Genomic DNA, 21217 nt, shown 5'->3' with positions numbered 1-21217 from the left:
CGAAAAGTTTGCAGATACCAATTTGGAGTGTCTACTGCTAGAAATGAAGTGACTATTGCTTGAAAACCACAAATGTAGTTCTAAGAAGCTAATGTTGACTATTTTAGCATTAGGCACTCCATCATGTTCAGAAACTGTGTACTGACAGTGTTAGGGGAAACAGTGTATGGGCAACACATTAGAAAGGAATTCTTGGTGTGGTTTCAGTTTGGAAAATAGCTGTTGCCCGAATCATGAATAAGAGCCAAGAATGGAATAAAAAAAACAAGGGGAATCAATCAATGTCAGTTAATTGGCTGTGGTGCATTGTTCTTATCATTTATACTACCACGATTCATTTGCACATACAATGTAAAACCAAACATGAAGACTGTTTCTTCAGGATACACCATACCTTCATATTTCCCTATTAGAGAAGAAGTGTGTACAGGGGTTCAAGATTAAAACTACATGTACATGTACATGTACAATCTACTAAAGTCAGAGATAAAATAAATAAGCACACCCCCATTCTGATGATTACAAATTCCTCTGCAACAATCTTATTTCTTATCAGCAAATGCCAAGATAGCAAGAATTCTTGCCCCATGACCTTAATTCCCATACCGGTCAATATTTTTGACAGTTGACAAATTTGCACACACAATCTAAATGTGAAGATTTTTGACAGTTTGTTCGGTGTGCGCTACGCATTTGCATTTTTGTTCCATAATATCCCTGAAACTTATATTGTAGAATTAAAGTTCAATTTGTCTCAAGACAGACAGACAAGAAGACACAAAGAAAAGGATTGCTTACAGAATTGGGATTTTGAAGCCCCTTGCTTCCTGCAGGGCTTTACGATAGTTACTGAAGTTGCAAGCTGAAGAAAGGAGTTCTGTCATTTCTGATATCGTCTGTTCAAACAACAAAAATACCAAATTTTACATAAGTCGAATCAGTATGGCAATGCTTTGCTTATGAAGCAATCTTCATTGGGATCAATATTGGCCTGGTGTCTTGATTTCATGATATAGTATACAAATATTGACTGCTTCGAGTGGTGTAGTAAAACTAGCCTCCCGAGGTGTTCCACGGAGCATTCCATTTTCCCGAAGCGAAACTAGCCTCCTGGGTTGATCCATGAAACATTCTTTTTCCCAAGGCGAAGCCGAGGGAAAATAGAATGCTCCATGGATCAACCCAGGAAGCTAGTTTTACTAAACCACGAGTTAAAGAAGTCAATATTTGTTTTATAACACCTCTCCCACAGATTCTGCTTGATTTTCAGAGAAAACTGATTAATTTATCACAATGAAAATTTTTATTTTTATTTTTATTAAATTGGAAATTACTTGAAAATTTCCTTGAATTTTTCTAAACCACCCCTTCACGAAATGTTTGAACCCAGCTCTGTAGTGCTAGCACTTGGGAACAATAGGTGCAATGCGCACACCCAGGCGCAGATCCAGAGGGGGGGTTTTGAGGTTGAAACACCCCCCCCCCCTGCTATGGCCACGGTCCATACCGCACTCCACATAATGCGCTATTCTGATATGCACATACCATTCCGTACAACACGCATGTATAAAGGATAACCGCTGAAAAGTTTGTGTACAGCGTGCGTGTTCCATCTTCACTGTGCATCAAGTTTGCTTGAAGGTTAATTTGTTGTCCCATTCGCGCTCGTTGAACACGGAAATATAATGCGTCTGTGTTCCACATACCACAAAGCCTAAGGGACACAGATGACTACATTATCCTGTGTGCCATTCGGGCTCGTGGGATAACCAATAATATCAACCCCAGCACAATCCCATCAGAGAATTGTACTCAAGTCAAAACAGTAAAATTGTTCGTCAGATTACTAGGAACAGCAAATGAACAACTAACGCCTTTGCCATGGTAAATTTTCATAGCTTGTCATTGATCCAAATTATCTCGCCCAAAAGTTCAGTGCTCAGAAATTTGGAATCTTGGCAGATACGTGGTATATGTGAAAGTTGTGGCTCTCATTGAATCATGTTCCCCAAATGCACTTTAAACAAAATGGGAGCACTTCCCGAGACAGTAGACATACCTTTTGAGTGTCTGATGAGACGTAGGCCAGCGTCTGCCTGAGTCTGGCTAACGAGCTGTGACTGAGTCCTCCCACCACCGCCATCAAAGTGTTGAAATTATTCAGTCGTCTTAATCTCTGTTGGGTTTTAGGGAGAGACAACAAAACAAATGTTTGAAAGGATGCAGAACTATGGAGCTGCTATGTTTTTATAATAAATATCTTCATAAATGATAGGAAAGGCTGCAGTGAGGCTTGAGAATTGTGGATAACTATTCCCGCTCATTCTCCACTTTTCAAGATTTGATTTTAAGCAACTTAGCAGCTGAAATTTACTTTAGTTTAATTCATAAAAAAATACATCTATAAGGGCCGTGCCATACCAGGAAATATACAAACAACTGGTTCCAGGCAATCCCGAAGAAGAAAACGACATGAACACTTTAACTTTCATAAATTTTGAGGGGGAAAGGTTGTAGTTTTGTATGTAGTTTCACTTCATTGCTTTGAAGTTTCCATGAGAGGATTTTTCTGAGTAACACATTGTGTGCAACTTTCTATTCTCTTAAATGTATAAAAAAACTATGTGACATCCCTTTTTTTGGTTAGTTTTCTTGAAAAGTGCACTTCTTTATTTAAAACAGTTAAAAAAAGTATGCTGTTCCGGACAACTGAGGGCGCTGTTGCTGTCACGTCATTTCAGGAAGACACGGTTCAGTTTAGGGGTATTCTGTTCAAAAAATGTGAACCCCAAAATTTGCTCATTGAAAACATTTGTGAGAAACGTTTGCTCACTGGCTTACTGCCATGCACTGACACTTATACAACAAATCAACAAAGGAAAGAAATTTCACGACAGCAAAATATCCAAAATTTTGGCAACCTTTGGTGCTGAAATAGCTGTAACATGGAGCTTTCTGCCTGAAATGACATCACAGTTTTGCTCATGAACATGGAAATTCCATTAACATAAAAATAAAAAAGGCACCAAACTACCCTTCAAAATGGAAAAACGAAATTTGAAATAAAGGTTAAATGGGACATGAAGATGCATTCTTCAGGATTGCATTATAAAAATTACATTGCATGGGCCTTTTAAAAATCGCAAGTTATCTTCATGTGGTAAAAATGGTCAATAAAGTTGACCCCTGATGAAAATGGGTCGTCACTATCAAATAGGATCTTTCAGACCTGCGTCAATAAGCCTGGAATTTTAACACAATTCTGGCTCACGTCCCAGGCCTGTTATCATTTGGACTAGGACCAACCTTAGATAGCGACACAACGCTCCTAAAAATGATGATAAAATTCTAATGCTACATTCCCTTCCAATGATTGACATAGGGTCACTAAACCCTGTAGTACAGAGGGAGTTGGTTGACACTACAAGATATGCGATATCGGCCCTTCAAGCCTGTCTCAGATATCGATCGATAAAACAATGTTCAACAACTCCAAGCCAACTTGACAGAATCTAAAGTAATCTTTGTTTCTTTTGTGTACATGGAACATTCCATTCTTTCACCCAAAATGAAAAACGTCCACTCTATCGACAGGTAATCGAAACCATTCCAGGTTCTTGCATGTCCACATACACATGCAGGGCCATAAGTTTTAAACGAAATAAAAATGTAAACATCTCATTTTCCAGTCATCAATTGAATATTCAAAAGCAATATTGAATATTATAAACCACTTTGGAATATTCAAATCATTTTTCTCTGAAAGGGCCCCATTGACTAAAATCTTCTTCCATTTTTGTTAAAACAAGCGCGAGTGCACAATAAGCTCTGGCCCGGTTCCGGAATGTCTCACTTCATATGCAAAATAGACGCGCATGCACATCGATTGAGACAAAGGGGTGTGTTCTGAAAACTTTCGCCAAGAGTGCATTTACATGATGACGGTATTGCATTTGGTCAATTTTTGGTCAGTTGGTAGTTATATTTTATGGGAAACTTTGGGGGCCCGTTTTTGGTCAATTTTCCGGGGATAGACCTACCGACCGACCACTGTCCCACCAACCACGAAAGTGACACGTAGAAGCACCTGCCAGGGCTTAAAAATATCTTGATTTTCACATACCTTGGAAACCTCTACGAACTTTGTGATGACCTCTGCCCTTTGTTTTGGGGTGTGCCTGCTGAGTATCATGCACTGTATCCATAGCGATAGACCATTGAACAGGCCAATCGAGCGCTCCAATTTCAAGTTGTCTTTCAGCTGACCAGTCAGGGCGTAACTTTTCAAATCGGCAAACTGAAGAAAAGATGAGAAATAATTTTCAAACTTTAAACTTTAATAATTTTCAAACTAAGAGTCTTTTTAGAATATTTCTATGTTTTAACATTATGCATAAAAATTAATGGTCTTTTTAGAATACTTTAATGTCGAACATATGTATAAATGTTTTTTTTTAAATGATTTCTGTTAATTGTAAACCATCGCAATTCAGTCTTCGGACTGCGAGAATGGTACGAACAATAAAAAACCCTTCATTCAATTCAATTCAACTTTATATCCACTTTCCCACTTTTAAAAATATGTCTATACTCAAATTGCTGCAAACATAAAAATACTGATAATCTGATTTACATCTATATTCTAAAAATTTGTACAAACCTACATGTATACAGTTTGATACTTTATGGATACCATTTTGAAAAAGTTTGCCTACAGGTCCTTTTTAACTGGTTTTCATTAATAATTATAATCCCTCTTTTTTTTAAGGTGGTGCATGGGAAGGGAGGAGGGACTAAATAAAAAGATTGGAAAGAATGTTGCATCCTGAGGCCACTGTTTCCACTATAAATTATCTCAATGAAGGTCAATCATTGCAAAAAAATGTTGAAAAGACATGAATCTGGGACTGAGAAACATTTCCAATTCTTTCAGAAAATGCAATCGACTCTCCATGGACTTTGTACACAACCGAAGAAGTGGCGTCTGGATACAACATTCTTTCCTAAATGATTATCAAAAAAAGTTGATAACAAACCAACCCTCCGGCTATCGACCAATGCGGGCAGGCGATCACTTTGATCACGGAGGAACACAATTTTTTTTGGGGGGGGGTGGGGCCAAAAAAAATTTGGTCCCCCAAAAAGTGGGTCCAAAAAATAAGGGCGTGGGGTTCGGGGCCCCAATTTTTTTTGGATTCTAGATGCTCTGTGGTGCAATCTGAGGCAATTTCTGACCACTTTAACCAATTTAACTTTATTGCGACGTCACTCAAAAAAAAAAAAATGGGTTTTTTTTTGGGGGGGGGGGCATGGCCCCCGTTGGCCACCTCCCCCTGGATCCACCCTTGGGCAGTTGCTCTCTACAATAGCTTGCACAATGCTTAGCCATTAAAGGGGGCCTCCATTGAGTGTACAGTGATCACGTGCCCGGATTCTCCCAACATATAAACATCTGAGTTTCAATAAACCGCAGCAAAAGTTTGGTTCTGTCAAAACCTTAACTCAAAACAAAAATTAGGGTAATTGTGAGGGCCAGAAAAATAGTGTATATAATTTCTGACTGATTTGCTCCCCCTCCCCACTTTTGCTACCATCGCTCCGGCTTACATTCAGTCTCCGGAAGATCTTGTACTCAAGGAATGTGAGGTGATTGGCTAGCTCCCGTGGCTCCAGGTGATTGAAGACCAATGAGACCTTCCGATTGGTCCGCATGGACGGGTTCCGGACTGAGATGACCCGCATCCAGTCATAACTTGGACTGTAGAAGGGATAGGCAAAAAGAAGAAACAAAAAAAAATCACAGTCGTCAAAATGATTTAAACTTAACCCTCCTTGGTCTTTTAACTTTACAACAAGGTTTTGGACGATTTCAAAGGATTGGAGAAGATAAGGTTTCGGCTTGATGACGTGTTTCTACAGTGCTTTAATACATTTTTCAGTTTTATTATAATTTATGATATCCTCAGTATACAATGTATGTATTCAGAATTGGATACTTAATTATCTATAAAACTGATGTTTAAGTCATACAAAATTACATTACATCTTACACATAAAAGCACAAACAAAACATTTTCTGCAACTGCAGGGGAAAAAACACCAATTTCTTTTGTCAAATGGCTCAATGCGTCAATAATATCCATAGCAATCCACTATATAAACAACCATCGGTTGGACAAAGAAACAAAGAGGAAACAAATTACAGTCCGACAAATATTCAGGGTCCAACCGGTCGGTTTGTTTAAACAGAGGCAATTTGTTAATAAAAGAGCACCTTTGGAGTAAATTACGTTCACCGCGATGACGTTATCAATCCTGACAAGGCGAGGATGATTACACCGCTCCCTCAGCACGTGGTGTTTATACAAAATGCACGCCGGCATGTACGCTCCAGTGCAATTGAGCCGTGAAGCGCGGCCTCATACAGTGTAATTACAAATCAGGACGGGGCGCGTGCATCAATTAAGAGCAAGTCTTCGGCTAGATAGGTCTCAATCTCCTCCTCAACTCCTTCATCAATAAGGCTGCTGAACCCAAGCACAATATCCCGGGGACAAACTCTTGCTCAATTCAGTTTGCATGGAGTTCCGTTCCTATACATGAAGCTACAGGTATAGATTTAACCTATCCTTTGAAAAAATGGCAGGCAGATGCTTTTAGTTTCATTGAACTCACCAGCACAGATACATGCTCGGCACAGAATGCATGATAAAAACCAGGCAACCAGAGAAACTATTGTGCGATTTACACTACATGTAACTGATTCCATGCTGAGTTTGTTTACCACATAATTATGCTAATTAATATTTCCTGCTCAGACATTTTTTTCGAAGAAGATATACATAGCTGAAAGAATACAGATGTTCAGAAATTTCTAGGAGGCAGGGATAGTACTGTTAATCAAATCAAATCCTTAAAGCTGTTAATGGTCCGAAATTTGCAATTTTTTTTTATAACTAAAGGTACCGGTAGAGTATATCATTTGTCATTTGTGCATTTTTTTCGTTTCAAGCAACAAAAGTGCTCCAAATCTAAAGGTGCTTAACAAACTAACCTGATGAAGTTTTAGCTCAGTGAATGCTTTATATTCCAAGAAAACAATATTCTAGGATCTCGATTTCAATGCAAAAGTTGCCGAGACATGTTTTGAATTGCGCCCGTAATCAGCGTCCGGGACACAATCTCATTCAACCGATTGCAGCTACGCTATGTCACGCACTGAACTGACGAATTATAGCAACCGCGCGCACTTGTGCGTCGTGTCAATGCTTGCGCGCTCCCATTCACGGCTTCGCTGAATTAAAAATGAACTACTAACGGAAATTTCCAAAAATGCATTTTTAGACGCATCTTTGGAAATGACCTTCTTTTATTGTTTTCTTCAATATAACAGTATGCCAGAAAGAATAATTTGGCAGGGAGTTTAGTGTCATTACTATCTTTAAACTAAGTATGTTTTCAACAACAATTTTGTCAGTTACTTTTTGGATAGCTGCAAATGATATACTCCTGCCTTTAAAGGAAAGAAAATAGTGAAATTTCTTTGGGTCAGACTGAAGGGGGATTCCCCTCTCACGAAAACCCACCAATGAGGTTGCCATGGAATCACAGGCGAGGTTGCCATGGAATTGCCGCTCAGCGAAAGGGCGTCGAAGGGTTTGTGCATGTGTGTTCGAATCTAGGTTAACGCATGAGCACTATAGAGGCAATCCAGCGACACTGGAATCCATTGATCCAGAGTCCCCTGGAGAGAACCCACACCTCCCTGCGCGGCCTGCAATTGGTGCGTGCCTGAGTGCAACGGCCGACTTCACTCACTCCGTCCAGATTAGAGTGTGCTCCTAGCTGCTTCAAGTCACTAGTAAGGACGGCCCTCGTGTCTCATATGCACGGACTCAGTGGGAAGGGATGGGCTATGTACCGCCACAGCAAACGCACGGGCACTGTATAAACACATCACGGTATTTGCATAGGCTTTTATGGTTCAACTGGGCCCCTGGTTATTCACATGAGGGTGGGGACCGTTCAAAGTGATGCATCGGCACGTATAATGGTGATGCTAATATAGAGCTGATCCTGTGTGCCTTGCTCTTCTTTGTTGTCCACTTTCAACATAAATAATGTGATCTGTCATGAACAGGGTGGAATCCGCGACAAGGCATGAAAGTGGGATTTTTCAAGATGAGTCAAGGAACACCGGTATTTGCGAATTTTGGCATAATTTACTTTCAGGACCCTGCTCTTTATATAACTTATAATAAAAAAATGAAAACTTATTCTTATGTTTGATCTCAACTGACTGAACAGCTGGCGAATGTGCCACTCTAATGTTTTCGGACTCATCTACAACTGATCGACAGCGATACCACGCTCAATATCAGCCGGATTAATTTTGTGGAAAGAAGGTAGGGTTTTTATTTTGGGGCAAACCACAATGACAACCACAAAACACACGACTTGAAAAGGAAGATGGCGATAATGCCGAACAAGTTAAAAGCACATTGCTGAATGGCTGGTGAAAAAATTTGCTTTTTGTAACACGATCTCTGATTGGTCGAGAATGACAGCTACTCTCATAACATCACAGGCTGACAAGCAGGGAATGTTGCACTCTGCATGTCTTCAACTGCTAATACTGGTAGGTATGCCACATTTTGCCCTAAAGTAAGTACTGTTCAAAATGATTTTAAAAGGGGTCAAACTAAATTTTAAAAAATGCATAAGGCTGCAAAATGATTTTGGAATCACAAACACCTTGCAAGAAGTTAAAAAGTTTAGCCAACCCAAAAAATAAAGGGGTCCTAAAAGTACCTTATACCACAGATTCGGACCTTGAAAACTTTGCGCAACAATATGCTTACAAATTAGCCTTTCACGCATAATATTGAGCAGCTATGAGAGTGAGAAATCGACAAACTCTTTGTGGAATGCATACTCACACATTGGAGATGTCTATGACATGCTTGAGATGGCTGTTCCCCTCGGCCTGAATGATGCTCTGTAGCTGGCCCATGATCTCGGACAGACCCTGGTCCAGGTCAAAATGCATAGGAAAATGAACGATCCAGTATCTGAAAAACACAATATAAGAACTCCATGGATAAGAAAAACAATTTCGGCAGAATAAAAACTGCAGGCATGGGTCCTATAGAATCTTCAATTTTAAAGACAATAAACAACCTTTGCGAACATCAAAAAACAAAACTACCAAATTATTATGAAATACCCTACTTGACTGTATAAGTGAATTATAGTCTCAAGCATCCTGTGAAATCATGGAACTAGAGTGCTGTCATTTTCAAGAAAAGTGGAATATTTGTATCAATTTCCAACGATGGTCAGCCGACCATCGTTGGAAAAAAACCTGACTTTTTCTCAAATACTGCCCCCACTTTACCAACTTTAGTCAGTCCACATGTTGTTTGCAATCGGTTACACATCCGTGAACGGGTGCAAGCCAGCTAGTCTGGTTCCCTGACCAAACAATTCCCTGATGTCTACAAATTGCTCCGTTTTGTCTGAAGTAGGGTCAGGGAACCAGATCGCATTTTTGTCCTTGATTTGAGTTTTCCAGCATCCATGAACACAAAACCTTAAACAGGTAGGCGTAACAATATTTGGTATAAAATACCAACCCCAAATTCCATCCATTTCTGAAAATTACAGCAAAAGCAAATGTTGTATATTACCTTTGAGTTTCTAACCAAGTTGCAATCAAATACCTAGTCCTACATATCAATGTTTCTTGGACAATTTGATTTTTCATTCATGATTGACTGATTTTGTTTCTCCCTTGCAAGAATACTTCTTGTTCTTAATTTACTTTTTGAACTTAGGTACACTTCTGTTAAGTACTTTTACCGGTATGTTAAGAAACATGATTGCACAGTCTTAGGGATTCAACAGTATTTACAGTTCATTCATAGATTAAAACAAGAGCTTGAGAGACAAATAAAACAAATTAAAATAATAACAACTGTAATGTAGTAACACAAGTTATTTTTATTTTAGCAGTTTATACATTTATCAATATCCTTGAACTGAAAGGTTGCCTAAACAATTAAGTCTTCGTTTGTTTCAATGAATTGTAGCCCTACTCCCCACAAAAAATGTACATGTACTCGAATGCATGTAATAACAAAAAATGAGTTACACCAAGGGTACATGATTTCAATTAAATCATTACAAAATATGTAGAATAAGTTCTCAGTTTACATTTTCACATTTCCATGCGCATGTACCGACTTTCAAAACATAGCCTAATAAACAAATACCAGTATGTAAAGTTCTTGTATATAAATATTGCTTATGTTGGGCAGGTAATTATTCTGTGAGACTTTATGATTGTTCCGACATTTCCAAAAAAATTCATGTTTGATAGTGGAAAAAGGATGAAAGCCATTAAAAAATTAGTCAGAAAATGTGCGATGGGTCAGGCAACTAAAAAATAATGGCAACTTCAGGAATGGTACTCCACAGAGCAGAGATAAGAAAGAGAAAGCATGGCAAAATCAAATTTTCAGCTGTTAAGATGAAATACAAATGTATGTGTGACGCGCATGTACAAGTTTAACCACCGGAAGACGTGCTGAGTGCCTCCAAGAAAATCACCTCATTCACAATAAAATCACGTCAGCGTGAATCCTGTAGGGAAACAGTTCCCTTGGGATGAAAACGGAGTGCCTACAGAAATCTTAAGCCCTGGCACGCGCACGTAGAGCACGCGCATTCACGCAGGATCGCACGTGCATTCCTTGGTATTCATCAATACCTTGATTCTCATTCCAAATCCATTTATCCTTCAGAGAGGCAAATGCCACGGTTGCTTATTGAGTCAAGGACAATGCAGACGGTGTATATTCTATGCACTTTTATCTCAGCTCCCCCCCCCCCAACTAAATAGAATCTCTGAGAAGAAACCGAATCCCTTGGCCACGTGTTGCAGCTGATGCGTCGCCATGAGGGCCACAATGGCAACGGCCTTAGGTGGCATTTGGGAAAGACAGTGTAGAGAGCTTCTCTAACGTACCACAGCGTCTCAAGTGTCGCACTTCTTTTTGAGGAGAATTGCAAATGAATACAGGTATCTCTTAACCTTGAATCAGCGGACAAAGAAAACTAAGTCAGCCTACTTTAAAGCATTCACCACTGTAACTGGGACGGTTCTGCACAATTAATTCATCTCCAGCTCAAATTTCTCTCCTGTTCAGAGGAAACAATATGGTTTGGCTTCTCTGTTACTTCAAAAATTGCGGTTTGCGTCTGCACGCAAATGCACTTTCAATATCCATCAATTATTGATTTTTTTTGTACAGTGGTTTCCATCGCAACTTTGTTACTGCCCAAAAGATATTCAATTTGTCACACTTTTCTACGAATTATGTACTTTGCTGGACACAGTTACTGGTAATCCTTCACTGATGTTCTCTGGAAAAAACCCCAGAAATCAATGATTGAATCTACGGTGCTGCTGTTTGTGGTTTCATTGCAATGAAATTCTGTGCTGACTATAGTGAAAGAAACCAACTGAGCCTGCAGGCTTTGAAAAAAGTGTGAATGCTTTCACATGCCCTTTAATAGCCTATGTCCGTACTAATAAACATCTACACCTTTTTAAGTCTTAAGATAAGGCGTGTCTAAGTAACATTTTTTTTTGAAAAAGCAGATGCAAACCAGAGTTCTAAGTCATACAAACCGACTACCATCCCTTCATAAGGCAATGCTTGCGTCCAAAAGAAAGGTGCATATGCAACATTAATTTGAGTAAACTAAATCAATGTAGCAAGTTAAATAATTGGGGCTTTGAGAATGATGATCCAGAAACGTCAAAGCCCAACGTTTTAACAGCCTACCAAATCATGAAAAAATCTCGCAAAATTAAAACACTATGCTCAGAATCTGAATAACAATGCAGTAAAAGAGTTTGCGTTTCAGTGAAGCAACAACTGCTACAGGCCGTACTGCACCTAGACAAAAGCATCACCCATATGCCTCCTTCATATCCCGGCAGCGAAAGCAAAGCATTTCACTATCGCAGCACTGTGCATTCGTAGCATGTCATCGAGCACTGGCCTGCACTGTGTGGACACGTACGCGTACTGCCCCTGATCCCGTTCTCGTAACCATCAGTACGCCCTGCGGGCACAGGTCGCTTTTATGCAGCGAGAGAAACAATTTGAGGAGACTGCATTTCCTGGTCGGGGACCCTGATCAAATCAGTGTTGGACAAAAGCCTGGGGCGTTTTTTCATCTTCATCATCATCACCGTCCCCGTTGTCTGCAGGATTTTTGTCACTGACACTGTGTGCAATGACCGAACCCTGCTTCAATAATACTGATTTCATAATTGAGTCAGCATGGCATGCACGTAGCCACAAGTGGCTGGACAGAGGAAAACAGGGTCAGTGCAGTCCGGTTGTGATCCAGTCATTTTTTGTTTTAGTCATTTCAATTCCATGTTTCCTCCAAGGCAAGTTACATGTATAAACACATGGATCATTTTGGTCAAATTCACAGACCTACGTAGTTTGGTTCCATTTAATGTCATGGAAAATTTGAACTTTTTATTTGAATGGGTAACTAATACTATCTTAGGACTACTCTGTCAACATTTCAAACAATTTGACTAAAAAATATTAAGTGGGCATCTTTAGATTCAAGTGGGTGTATTTTTTTCTGGCCTGGCCTGTATCTTCAGATGGATCATTATAATGATTACAAATTCAAGACTTTTCTTACAATATTCACACAATTTGACAAACTAAAGGTACGCGGAACATCTTCAGATAAACAAAATTAACAGCACCTTTTCGGTAAAATTCCTACAGAAAATTGGAGTTTCAGGTGGACAACCTTTTTTAAGAGTTTTTAGAAAGTTTATAGAAATTTACAAAAAACTGTTACATTTAATCGGGTTGCAAGAGATTTATTTCAATCTTTGTTATTATTTTCAGGCAAGAGGACACATGTTACCCCAGCAACCTTGTTCCCCACAGGTACGATCTTGCTGCGCCATGTTGGTTCCCATCATGACTTGCGCGATCTTAACCCCTGGAAAGTGTAACTTAAATCTCCCACTATTTGGGAGATTTAAATTAGGACTTCAGTCGATCGATGCATTTCAAGCGCCACTCGGTGCTGTAAATTTTGAATTTTTTTTTGTAGAATCAATCCTTTCAAACATGAGATTTTGACGTCACGTTATAGAGCAAGGATTTTTATTACATTGTAAATAGATGTACATGTACATGTATCTCTGTAATTACAACACAAGATACATTGTTTTTGCGAAAAATAAGGCTTCGAGAATCCATATCGTACAGGCATCACGCAGTTTTGAAAAAAAACATGTTCGTACATGACGTGCAGGAGATAACGCAAGCGCATAATACAGGGCTTGCAGTCTTTGAAATACGCGCGCAGTACGCTCTGAACAGTGAAGCAGCGTCAGTTACGTATTCTACACGGCCAGGGGTTAGTAAAGGAATGCGGATGCTGCCCATGGAGTCGAGGCTGCTTACTCCATTTGCTTTCATCAGCCTGCTGCAGGAGTGCGCACACTACCATGAGATGAGAGTGGGAAACAGTCCATTGAATTAACCACTCCTTTCCCATCGCAGCCAGGCAATTTATAGTGATCACAAAAACGCCAGCTGCTCCATGCAGATAATCACAGCAGCTTTAATGCTGTACTGTACATGACCTGGCCTAGCCAGGCAGAAGCAGAGAAAAGGGGAAATAGCTGATTTGGGCAGCCAACACATTAAACACACAAGTCCAATACGTATGTGTGTAGTAGGTGATTCTGTGCTACTGTCGGAGTCCGACCCAATTGCAAAAGAAGGCTTTGCGTGTCATTCTTACCCATGATTATTGTATGAATCACCCATATGAGATAATCTGTAGCGAATTAAATATTCCTCCAATATCCCAGAAACTTGAGAAGTTGACCCTTAATTTCGGCATGTCTCTCCTCAGTTTAAACAGGTTCCGAGACTGGCTCCCACCCACTAGGAACAATAACTTAAGAAAAACAAATCACTTAACTACTGTTAAATGCAGAACCAAGAAGTCAGTTGCATTCCGAGCTTAACTAACTTACTGACTAAGCAGTGTCGACCAATAGGGGCGGATGTATAAAATGTACTGTTTTGTTGCGTGATTGTTATAAGATCCCTTTTTAATCTGATATCTGTACAATTTTATTCGTATTTTTCTCCTTGCTTGATTTTAGTTTGTTAATTAATGCGTCTTTTTAATCAAAAGTACAGTGATGACTGTTTTATGCAATTTTTTAGTTCATTATTTCTTACTTCATGTTTCAATTTTACTCCACTTTTAATAACTATTTACTTGTACAAATGTACAGTGCGATTCTATACCTACCGGTTGACATACTGCCATTTTTTTATGAAGTAAACCAATAATAATATAACTGAAAAATATATCATTGTGGAGACATTCCCATAGACTTGTGCACAAAATTGTTTCCGACTTTCCAGGGGCCGTATTCACAAAACTCAAACTTAAGAGATAACTTAAGCCATACTTAAATCTTAGCACCCTACTAACTTAAGTGGGACGCTTAATATGGTATTCACGAAAGATCTAAGCACCCCAATTATATTAGTGCTCAACTTAACTTAAGTGTTCAAAACAGTCACTCTTGCTCAATGCACAAAATATGTACGTCATAAACGTTCCTACGCAGCAGCAGTTCAATCAATAATGTGCGTGCTTCCTTAACATAATCATGCGTGCGCGTATTCTGCGACGCAGTTTCCAAGCTCAATTTAATACACAAAAACTTATCTGCGTCACGCGCGCGTCCACCTAGTTCGTCATGCACATCGTATGCTCTCAGTGCATGTAGTTATTTACCATAGTTTTTACGGTCGTTTGAACAACTAAACTACAAGTGAATTGTTCATTTTATTTACTATCGAGTATGAAACAAATTGTCATGATGATTTATGTCATACGCGCTGGAAGGTAAGACAGTTAATTTTAATTAATAGCCTTTCGGCAGTCACGTGGTAGGACTGTGCATGCCATTACATTGGTTTCGTCAATCGTACCCGTGCTGCCCGCATAAAAATCAACAAATCGTTCAAAAATGACTGTCAGAATGTCGACGAACTACAATCTTAGGGTTGTCACACATTAATTTCAACTTGGCTTTCCTTTTACAATCATTCGTTATTTACGATATTTCCCTCTACCCCTAGAAAGTCCAATTTGGTGCCTAAAAATACCAACCAACGGAAAGGAATAAAGCCGCCATGACACCCTAGTGCCCCACTTAACTTGACTTAAGACAGGTCCGACCACACTTAGATTTAAGTCATGAAAATAAGTGGGGCGCTTAGTGAAAATGCTTTGTGAATACTGCTTAAATTGTAAAACTAGTCTAAGTCGCATATTTAAGTGGGGTGCTTGCTTTTTTACGACTTAAGTCGTTTTGTGAATACGGCCCCTGACCCCTAACCCCAATTTTCCCTTAGGCCTACCCCCACGAATATTGGTGTTTTTACTAATTGGACCACGAGCAATTGATCTAGCCTATTTGCGATGGTAAAATTTTGCCTCTAAATAGGAGCTGATCGAGGCATTAGGGAGACAGTGAAATGTCTCCCCAATTCCACATGTCTCCTAAAGATATAATAATAATATCGGATTCTTATATAGCGCACGTATCTACCAACTATTAGGTACTCAAGGCACTGGGGATATGTCTATTATTAAAAACAGGTAAATAAAGTTTATTAGAAATATGAGATCTATTATGTAGCACCTTATAATGGTTTACAAGATGCTGCGGCGCATATTGCAGCCACTGCCAGAAACACCGGGGCAAACCCCTTCTCTCAGCGATAAGTGTTACTGGGTTCTTTAACGTGCATTACACAACACACGGGACCTACGGCTTTACGTCCCATCCGAAAGGACAAAGCAATAATGGTAAAGTGCCTTGCTCAAGAGCACAAGCACCATGTTCCCATGGTCAGGATTCAAACCCATGTACCATGGCACACGAGTCGAACACTGTTACCATTGGACCACAGCACTTTGGCGCTAAAGTGTCTCCAAAAGTTACGATAGTAATAATAAAGTCAGAAAGGAAGCCAAGGTATTCTGGAAAAAAAGTAGGGGGAAAAAACCCTTAGTCTAAGGGCTGGATCCGGAGGGGGGATGAAAGCTCAGGATAAGGCCGGGGATGAGGGGGTGTTGAAGGAACCAGCAAATTTCCTGCCAATATCAAAATGAGTCAAAAAGTAACTCTAGAAAAAGGAACTTTATATGTATGTGCCAAACCAATGAATTAGTGTCAGAATTCTCCAAACCAGTGGTTAAAACCAATCCAAGCATTTACCATATCTGGGCCTAAATGTTAGAAATGTTGACATATTTTTCCTATTAATAAGTCTGAAGGCAACAAGTTAAATCATTTTAGTTGGGCTTGTGCTCAGGATTTTATAGGGGAAAAGTAAAAAAGTAAACTAAACGTTTTTTTGATTTGGGGGGGGGGGCACAAATGGGTTACTGCAAGGAGCCTAAAAAAACATGGCTATTGTAAACTATAATGAAGGCTAGTTTTTTCCTCCATTTATGATACAACAACCAATACATGAACCAAAAACAAACACACAAAATAAAATCACCTAAAAAATAATAATAATATAGGTTTTCACGGCTATTGTAAAGGAATTTTCATTAAAATTCACCAACTCTATCATTCAATTTCATCCACGAAAATTTCACATGCTTTTAACAAAACCAATTTAGTCATTTACTATACAATGTTAAAATTTGGTCACCCTCTTTAGTTACCGGGTCAAGAATATTCGTCATTACATAAGCTGTTGCCGAATGGCAGCATTCAGAGATCGAATTCGTCTTACATGTACATCAATCAATTAGACGAATCTGATTTCAGAATAACAAGTTTGGGCATAGACGAGACGAAATCGAATACTCCAGGACGAAAACGCGTGCTCCTTGTTTGACTTTGCTTGAACTTAATTTGAAACTGACTGACAAAAGAGAAAATTAAACATTGGAAGTGCACTTAATTGATGTTGATGGACGAATTTGAATAATAGAAATGGTGAAATTGAATGATAAACATTAATTTATAACATAGCCGGGAAAACTAAGAGAAATTCAAAACAGTGATGAGCGCCCCTGCATAACATGTAGAACATACAGGCTTGACACATCTATTAATAACATTTCAAAGTCAATACGCTTTCAACAAATGACGTCTCTAACCGAACCGGTAACATGGAACTTAAATGTGAGAAGAGCCTTTTTAATCTTGCACTTAAGAGTAACTTATAACAAAAATGTATGTATCATTGTTTCTTCTCCCACTTATCAATCCTGAAAAATAATTTTTGAGAACGATACGGACATTAGCACTTTAAGTGTCATTTTGAAATAAACATTTGTTCTTCATCAAACGAGCCAAAAATGAAAAGAAAAAACAAACAAACAAACACAACAAATATCCTGTCACATTAGTCCATGTAAAATACCTCTCCCCACTTATCATTCATCAACTGTAATTGCAAAATGTGAAAGCAAAGTGTTATTTTACGTGTCCCTGCAGGCATCCAAACATACAATTATCACTGAGTGACACTGATTGGGCTGAGTTATGCGGGGAAAAAAATCCCTATATTGCCATGGCAATAAATCTCCTGAACATTAATGAGAATGGTTCTTGCGGAACATTATTTGCCAATATAATGTAACCAGATTGCAATTAATAGGTGGGCATGGACATGCACACTTGATCAGAATTATGAATTTCAATGCATTAATTTGTATCACCGGGGAAACAAAAATGTATGACATCCGCAACGGGTAAATTAAAAAAAAAAAAAAAAAAAAAAATCAACAGAATTTTTTCCATTTTTCATAATATTGAGTGTCCGACTACAACGTGGGTTTTGGTACTATGGATACAGAGTGCACAAACCAGCTATGGAAATAAACAACACTTGTAAATATACCATTATTAACAAAAGAGTAGACAACATACCTGTTAATGGTAACTTTGTCGTCATTAGTTAGGCCTATACCTTAGGAAGACACCAGACATTAGGGAGACATTTCAATGTCTCCCTAATGTCACAGCTCCTATTTAGAGGCAACATTTTACCGTCAACAAATAGGCTAGATTGATTGCGTCCAAAACATAAATATATACAGAAATTCGTGGGGGTAGGATAAGGTCAAATTGGGGTAAGGTCACATTAAAGATGGAAAAATTGTCTACGGGAATGTCTCCCAAATGACCCATTTCCCGTAATTAAAATTATTATTGTTATATGTCAACTGTGCATGATGTACGTAAGTAGGCAGAAATGCGACCAGTGGCCACACTAGTTGATCTGGTATGCAGGCCTGCTTTAGACTCCTTTAAAATGTCAAGTCAGTGATAAAAAAAGTGTATTTATTTTTTGACCATTAGTAACAAGACAGTAGACGAAATTATAATTGTTTTTATGTCAATCGTACATAATGTACACACGTAGGCAGTAATGTCACCACTGGACATGCAGGCCTGTGTTAGATTTCATTCAAATGTCAAGTCGGTGATAAAAAAAGTGTATACATTGTGCAGCATTTTTAACAAAGGAGCAGACAAAGCTATAATGTTTTGGTTGAAATGTGCATGATGTACCTACATGTACGTAGGCAGAAATGTCACCACTGGACAGACTAGTTGATCTTGCCTGCAGGCCTACATTAGATTTCTTTAAAATGTCAAGTCAGTAATTACAAAAGAGTATTTCTAAAAAAATTAGAAGCATTATTAACAAAAGAGTAGACAAAATTACAATTCTTTCATGTCAACTGCACATGGTGTTTGTATGTAAGCAGAAATGTCCCCACTGGGCATATTAGTTAATCTTGCCTGCAGGGCAGAAAAAGATTGCTGTAACTAACAAATGTAAAAATGTATTTCTAAAAACGTTTGTGCACCATTATGAACAGAACAGTGGACAACAATATTATTGTTTTATGCCAATTGCGCATGATGTACATGTCAGAAATGTGACCACTACGTGGAAACACAAGTTGATCTCACTGCAGGGCAGCAAAAGATTAGTTTTTAAAATGTCAAGTCAGTGATTAAAGGTAGAGTACATCATTTGCAGCTATCCAAAAAGTAACTGACAAAATTATTGCTTTAAAGCACACTTGGATTAAAGATGGTAATGGTACAAAACTCCCTGTGAAATTATTATTTCTGGCAAGCTGTCATTTTGAGGAAAACAATAAAAGAAGGTTGTTTCCAATGATGTGTCTAAAGACGCATTTTTGGAAATTTCCGTTAGTAGTTCATTTTTTAATTTTTTAATGAGTGCGCGCAAGCGTTGACACGACGCATACGCGCGTCCGTTTGCTATTATTTGTCCGTTCAGCTAGTGCGTGACATCGCGTAGCTGCAATCGACTGAATGAGAAATTGTCCTGGACGCTGATTTTGGGCGCAATTCAAAACATGAGTCGGCAACTTTTGAAATGAAATCAAGATACTAGAATATTGTTTTCTCGGAATATACAGCATTCAATGAGCTGAAACTTCATCAGGTTAGTTGTTAAGCACCCTTCTTTAGATTTTGAGCACTTTTGTTGCTTCAAACAAACGAAAAAATGCACAAATGACAAATGATGTAACCTACCTTAGAAAAGAAGAAGATTATTTCTCAAAGTGTAATCACCTAAAATAAACTGACAATGGATAAATAAAGTGGTGTATGCTTGGGACATGTTGGAGTGCTGGATAACTTGGGATTCAAAATATAATGCATATTTGAAACCAATAAATGTCACTCACAATGTTTGCATATGATACTTCATGTCATTACCCTTTTAGAAGCCACATGTGTTCATTTATTTTTTTTTAAAATGTAAAAATAAACACAACTATTAGACTATGAGAAATTATTATGTTTGACATTTCTGTTCATTCCAACTCAAATAATGAAAGAATAGTACTGAATATATCGACGGAGTCGACTGGTGGTTCTGGTTTGGCTTCACTGCGAGATAGACATGTATATATTCGGACATGCATTTTTTGTCTCCTTTCGATCTAGATCTTCCAAGAACTTTAAAGCAAAGTTATATTGTATTAAAATATGCTCAGCTGATGTAACAGAATTTAAAATCTATTCCTCATTTTAACAAGACACAACATTTGTCTACAACATTCAACAAAACACACCGAAATTTCTGGATCATATTGTAAAAAGAAAGGAAAAAATCCACTTGTTATTAAATCTTTGACATTGTTAGGAATGTATCTACACCGAAAGCTTTGCAATCAAACTACTATACAACAAAGGAAACATCAAAAATGCTGTACTATACTTAGGAATTTTATTTTGAAAGACAATGTTCTTTCTAGGTTGCCCAAGCAAAATACATGCTGATGAGTGCAACAGATAAGGGTTTGATTCAGATAGTCAATGTTAAAAATTTTCGATCTTTTTTCGAAAACATTACACAAGCTTACATGCAAATGGATGTGCATACTGGTATTGATACTGGTTTTAAAGAAACTGGCATAGCATGACTAACTCATACATAATGTTCAATGGCCATTGGGGAATAACATGTATATGAGGATTTGCTCCGAAATCCCCATGACTGAGTTTTAAATGTCAGGGTTTTCGAACTGTTGCTATACAATCTGTTTGTCATCAATCTGTCTGTCATCCATCTGTCTCTCATACAATCTGTCTCTCATCAATCACCAGTCTTTGTACAATCCCTTGCTTTGTTTTCACTCATGAAAGAAAACAAAGTAAAACAGATTATGCAGTTGTGAATATTTTTTGCCAGAACAGAAAAAGGATCATGAATTTCAGCCTTTGCAGTAAAAACCATTCATTTAATTGAAAACAAAAATGTGTCTTTTTTGAGTTTGAAAAATGTCAGTACATTTTATTTTTACGCACACAGTTATTTCCGGTTTGATGAGCCACCAGTTCAAAAGGCACCGTCTACTACCTTACGAAAAACAAACACGCAGCTCTATTTAATTCAAAAGATACAGTACTATTTTGTCAAATTTGGCCCATAGCAATCCCTAACAGTCCTGAATCCTCCAATTTCAATACGATTTTGCATACCCCCTAGGGAGTTAGGGTTAAATCGCTTGTATTTTGATACATGATGACGTCATGATGGCGTCACAG

At 38.4% G+C, this 21217-nt stretch overlaps 1 protein-coding gene across 1 annotated transcript in view; it reads right to left on the bottom strand.

Moving 5' to 3' along the window:
- Positions 1–21217, bottom strand: part of LOC119720840 (ras guanyl-releasing protein 3-like) — a 60748-nt gene that overhangs the window by 9366 nt on the left and 30165 nt on the right. Inside the window, exons 5-9 of the mRNA XM_038190701.1 lie at positions 8940–9071; positions 5608–5758; positions 4124–4297; positions 2060–2176; positions 799–896 (exon numbers count right to left, since the gene is read on the bottom strand). Coding sequence (XP_038046629.1) covers positions 799–896; positions 2060–2176; positions 4124–4297; positions 5608–5758; positions 8940–9071 — 672 coding nt within the window. The remainder of the gene's footprint in view (positions 1–798; positions 897–2059; positions 2177–4123; positions 4298–5607; positions 5759–8939; positions 9072–21217) is intronic.

Source organism: Patiria miniata, unplaced genomic scaffold (genome assembly GCF_015706575.1).
Source record: "Patiria miniata isolate m_02_andy unplaced genomic scaffold, ASM1570657v1 HiC_scaffold_13, whole genome shotgun sequence".
In the NCBI taxonomy this organism is placed as follows: Eukaryota; Metazoa; Echinodermata; class Asteroidea; order Valvatida; family Asterinidae; genus Patiria; species Patiria miniata.
The sequence above is the reverse complement of the archived record's forward strand: the minus strand, read 5'-3'. Positions and strand labels throughout refer to the sequence as shown.